General features: G+C 59.8%; 1 protein-coding gene across 1 annotated transcript in view; it reads right to left on the bottom strand.

Moving 5' to 3' along the window:
* Positions 1-1591: 1591 nt before the first annotated feature.
* The window catches only part of LOC122541518 (zinc finger protein 574-like), a 13563-nt gene continuing 10289 nt past the window's right edge, over positions 1592-4865 (bottom strand). The window contains exon 2 of the mRNA XM_043678344.1: positions 1592-4589. Within this exon, the coding sequence (XP_043534279.1) occupies positions 1875-4589 (2715 nt within the window). The 3' untranslated portion in view covers positions 1592-1874. The remainder of the gene's footprint in view (positions 4590-4865) is intronic.

Raw genomic sequence — 4865 nt, 5'->3', positions numbered from 1 at the left:
GGTACAGGTAAATTTCTGATGGATGTGGAAGGATCCCTTGGGACCTTGGTCAGAGGTGAGGGGAGTGGTGTGGGCGCAGGTTTTGCCCTTCCTGTGGTGGCAGGGAAAGGTGCCAGGAGTGGGGTGTGGGCTGGTTGGGGGGGGGGGGTACCTGACCAGGGAATCACGGAGGGAATGGCCTTTTCGGAACGCTGATAGGGGTGTGGAGGGAGCTCTCTCTCTGGTGGTAGGGTCCATTTGGAGGTGGCAGAAGTGGTGAAGGATGATGATGCGTTGTATGCAGAGGTTGGTGGGGTGGAAGGGCAGTTGAAAAATGTGTTGCTGGAAAAACACAGCAGGCCAGGCAGCATCCGAGGAGCAGGAGAATTGACGTTTCGGGCATAAGCCCTTCTTCAGGAATGAGGTTCTTCATTCCTGAAGAAGGGCTTATATGCCCGAAACGTCGATTCTCCTGCTCCTCGGATGCTGCCTGGCCTGCTGTGTTTTTCCAGCAACACATTTTTCAATTCTGGTCTCCAGCATCTGCAGTCCTCACTTTCTCCGGGGTGGAAGGTGAGGACTGGGCTAGGATTCTGTCCTTGTTGCATTGGGAAGGGTGGGGTTCAAGGGCAGTAGTGCGTGAAGTGGAGGAGATGAGCTGGAGGGAATCATCCACCATTTGGGAAGGCAAGTGGCAACTGTGGAAGGAGGCCACCTGGGACTTTGAGGTGGAATTGATCATCCTGAGAACAGATGCTGAGGAGGCAGAAGAATTGGCAATAAGGGATGGTGATTTTACAGGTAGGGTGGGAGGTGGTGTAGTCTCGGTAGCTGTGGGAGTCGGTGGGCTTGCAGTAGATATCTGTGGTTAGTCAATCACCAGAGACGGTGATGGAGGGGGCCAGGAAGGACTGGGATAATGTGTGGGGAGGGGAGGGGAGGGGGTTGGGGAGGGAGGTTTCTGAGATGGTCCAGGTGAATTGGAGAAGGAGGCTGAAGGTGCGTCCATGTGAATTCGAAACTGAACAAAAAAACACATCATCCTCCGCCACTTCCAAACAGAAAAACACATCCGTCAGAAATTTACCTGTACTTCCACCCAATGCCATTGACTGCATCCGTTGCACCCAGTGTGGTCTCCTCTACATCGGGGAGACAGGACGTCTTCTTGTGGATCGTTCAGAGAATATCTCTGGGATACAAGCACCCACCACCCCGTGGCTGAACACTTCAACTCCCCCTCCCACTACGTCAAGGACATGCAGATCCTGGGCCACCTCCGCCATCAAACTGCTACCACCCGACTCCTGGAGAAAGAACACCTCATTCTTGGGACCCTGCAAAAACACGGGATAAATGCGGATTTCAACAGCTTCCTCATTTCCCCTCCCCCCGCATTATCCCAGTCCCAAGCCTCCAACTTGGCACCACCCTCTGGACCTGTCCATCACTCCTCACATGACCTATCACCTTCTCCCTCACCTTTGAGTTAAGGTGTGTCACGTGTCGAGTAGACGACAACAGACAGGTTGGTTGTTTGGGGACGGGAGGGGGTTGGGGAGGAGACGAGCTCTGGGAAACACGCCGTGAAATGAAAAGACCAAGAGGCGGGTTTGAGGAACAACTTCTGTATTTCACACACAACAGGAAAATTAAACTGGATCCCAGTCACCATCACCGCCCGGGAGCGAGTCTCGGACGAATAAACAGCAGGAGGGGAGGAAAGAAAATAAACTCTTCAAAATCACGTTGCCTGGTAAACCTTGGGGAAATGTACAATGGTGAAGGGAGCCACCCTGCCTGCCTTGCAGGCACTGCGCATACATTCAGTGTTTCTGTTCGGTGCTCAGGGTCCTGGTAACAGCAGAGGCCACGGAGTGACGGCAAACTGCCTTTCATACAAAGCCATCCACCTGGATGCTGTCGTCCAGGGTGGCCTGGTAAATCTCAATGGTCTCCACGATGGTGGTGGGGATGGCCTCGCTGGACTCGATGATGGCGAAGGCCTCACCGTACTCAGTGCAGACAATGTGGGGCTCGGTGTGGGTGCGGCGGTGACTGCGTAGGTTTGAAGGGGTCTTGAAACTCTTGCCGCACTTGCCGCAGGGGTGCGGCCGCTCGCCAGTGTGGATCCGACGGTGGTCCAGCAGGTGCATGGACTGCACAAAGCCCTTGCCGCAGATCTCGCACTTGTAGGGCCGCTCGCCGGTGTGGGTGCGCCGGTGCTCCCGTAGGTGGTTGGATTGCTTGAAGGCCTTGCCGCAGTCGCCGCACTTGAAGGGCCGCTCGCCGGTATGGATACGGCGGTGCAGCAGGAGGCTGGACGAGGAGCCAAAGCGCTTGCCACACTCGTGGCAGGGGTGGGGCCGCTCGCCGGTGTGCCGCCGCTCATGGAGGGACAGGCTGCCGGCACTGGTGAAGCTCTTGCCGCACTGGCGGCAGCCATAGGGCCGCTCTCCGGTGTGGCTCCGCTCATGGAGTTGCAGGCTGCCCAGCGAGTGGTACCGCTTGCCACAGCTCTTGCAGTCGTGGGAGTCGGCGCAGCGGCCCGAGCAACGGTGCTCCTCCAGCTTGGAGCCGTCGGCAAACTGACGGCCGCAGTCTGGGCACCGGTGGGGCACCTCACCGGTGTGCAGCAGCCGGTGCAGCTCCAGTCGCCGCTGCCGGGTGAAGCCTTTGCCACAGTCTGAGCAGGTGTAGGGGAGCTCGCCGGTGTGGCAGTACCGGTGCAGCAGGAGCTTGGAGGCACGGGCAAAGGCCTTGGGGCAGTCGGGGCACTTGAAGGGCAGGTCGCCAGTGTGGATGCGACGGTGCTGCTGGAGGTTGGACGACTGGGCAAAGGCCCTGCCGCAGAACTCGCACTTGTAGGGCCGCTCACCGGTGTGGGTTTGGTGGTGCCGCATCAGGTTGGCCAGTGTGGTAAAGGTCTTGCCACACTCAGCGCACTGGAAAGGCCGCTCGCCCGTGTGGGTGCGCATGTGATTCTTGACGTGCACTGGCTTGCGGAATGCCTTGCCGCAGACCTGGCACTTGTGCCGCCGCTCACAGTTGTGCAGGCGCCGGTGCCGCAGGAGCTGAGACTGCTTGCCAAACTCCTTGCCGCACAGGCCGCACTCATAGACCAACACGGTGCTGGGACGCGCCCCGGGGGCTGCAGACGTGGCTCCGGGCTCCTCCTGTGCCAGGTCAGTCGGCTCCGGGCCACTGGCAGCTACCGGCTCCTTCCTCTCGCCCTCCTTCTTGGCCGGGCCACTGGCGGTTTTCCCGGGAGCTGCAGCAGTGGTGGTGTGAGTGCGCCGGTGATAGAGGAACTTGGTCATGTTGTTGAAGGCCTTGCCACACTCGCCGCAGCGGTGCAGTGGGTCATCAGTATGCAGCCGCCGGTGCTGTACCAGCGCAGCCTCGGTGCTGAAGCCCTTGCCGCAGTCGGTGCACAGGTACAGCACCTCACCCTTATGGCTACGGAGGTGCTGCTCCAGCGACGACGCCTTCTTGAAGCTCCGCTTGCAGTCCGGGCAGTCGTGAGCACGGCTCAGGTGGGTCTTCTGGTGCTGCAGGAGCCGGCGCGCAGTGGTGAACACCTTGCCACACTCGGCGCAGTCCAGCGGCTGGACCTTGCTGGGAGCGGCAGTGGGAGTGCCCACGGCTTCACCAGGAGGCTGGGCCTGCACCTCAGAGACAGTCGGCAGCCGAGGGGCCTCCAGTAGCTGAGAATATGGCTCATTGTAGGCAGTCTGTGCCTCTTCGCGAGCTGCCAGGGTGGTCGCATTTTGGTAGCAATGATCCCTCACCTCTCCCGGCACCGCACCAGAGACACCCACACCGCCTGACACCAATCCTGGTCCCTCCACAGCCCCCGGTACCACATCAGTCCCACACATAGTCCCCTGTACCAGTCCCATGCCCCCCACTGCCCCTGATGCCAATTCAGAGTTCGCCACAGCCACTATTTCCATTGCTGCGCTCCCCACAACTCCCTGTACCAACCCGGAGGTCCCCACCCCTCCGAGGGTGCCTGGCAGATCTGCTGTGCCCTGGGCGTTGTGGTTTACATTCAGGCTCTGGGGAGCTGGGCTGGCACTACGTGGGCAGTGGTTGGTACTGTCGCCTGTGCCCAGCTCCCAGGCCCCTTCCTGGGCTCTGGGCGAGGAAGCCGGCTGCTCAGGCCCAGATCCTGAGCCTTCCAGCCAGCCCTGGCAGCAGTCTGAGGATCCAGTGTCCTGTGCCAGGCCGTGCATGGGGCACTCCTTGCCGTGGGTGGTCTGATGTGCTAGCAGCAGATGGGGGCTCGGGAAGTCAGCACTGCAATCCCCACACATGTACCGTGCCACGCTGTCCAGCCCGGCGCGCTCTCCTTCGCTCACAGCTTCGGGATCTTCAGTATGCTCGGTGGGAGCAGCTTTGGTGTGGAGTCCCTGGTGTTGCAGGAACTGCTCCATGGTGCTGAGGAGCTGGCCACACTCCGAACACTGTTGGAACTGTTCACCGATCAGCATCTGGTGCAAGCTCTCACAGTTATGAACGGCAAACTCCAAGTAGTCGGCACTGCCCAGATACTCTTTGGCATGCTGCTGCTGGTGGGACACAGCTTCCTCAGTTCGGGTGAAGATCTGTGGGGCAACAACAGCAGAGAAGGAGAGAGACAGTGTGAATGACCTGCCTGCCTTTATACTGTGCTGTGCAGCAGCCTGAACACACGCACGCACACACCCACAGTCAGCACTGAACATTGTTAACATCCAAACTCTCAACCAGGCCAAGTAATACTGTCAGACCAGCCCCGGCCAGGCCCACAGCCCAGGGTCACGCCCCGAACAGGCCCACAGCCCAGCGCCAGGCCCACAGCCCAGGGGTACACCCCAACCAGGGCCACAGCCCAGTGCTAC

The sequence above is a fragment of the Chiloscyllium plagiosum genome, chromosome 37 (genome assembly GCF_004010195.1).
Source record: "Chiloscyllium plagiosum isolate BGI_BamShark_2017 chromosome 37, ASM401019v2, whole genome shotgun sequence".
NCBI classification, from domain to species: domain Eukaryota; kingdom Metazoa; phylum Chordata; class Chondrichthyes; order Orectolobiformes; family Hemiscylliidae; genus Chiloscyllium; species Chiloscyllium plagiosum.
The sequence above is the reverse complement of the archived record's forward strand: the minus strand, read 5'-3'. Positions and strand labels throughout refer to the sequence as shown.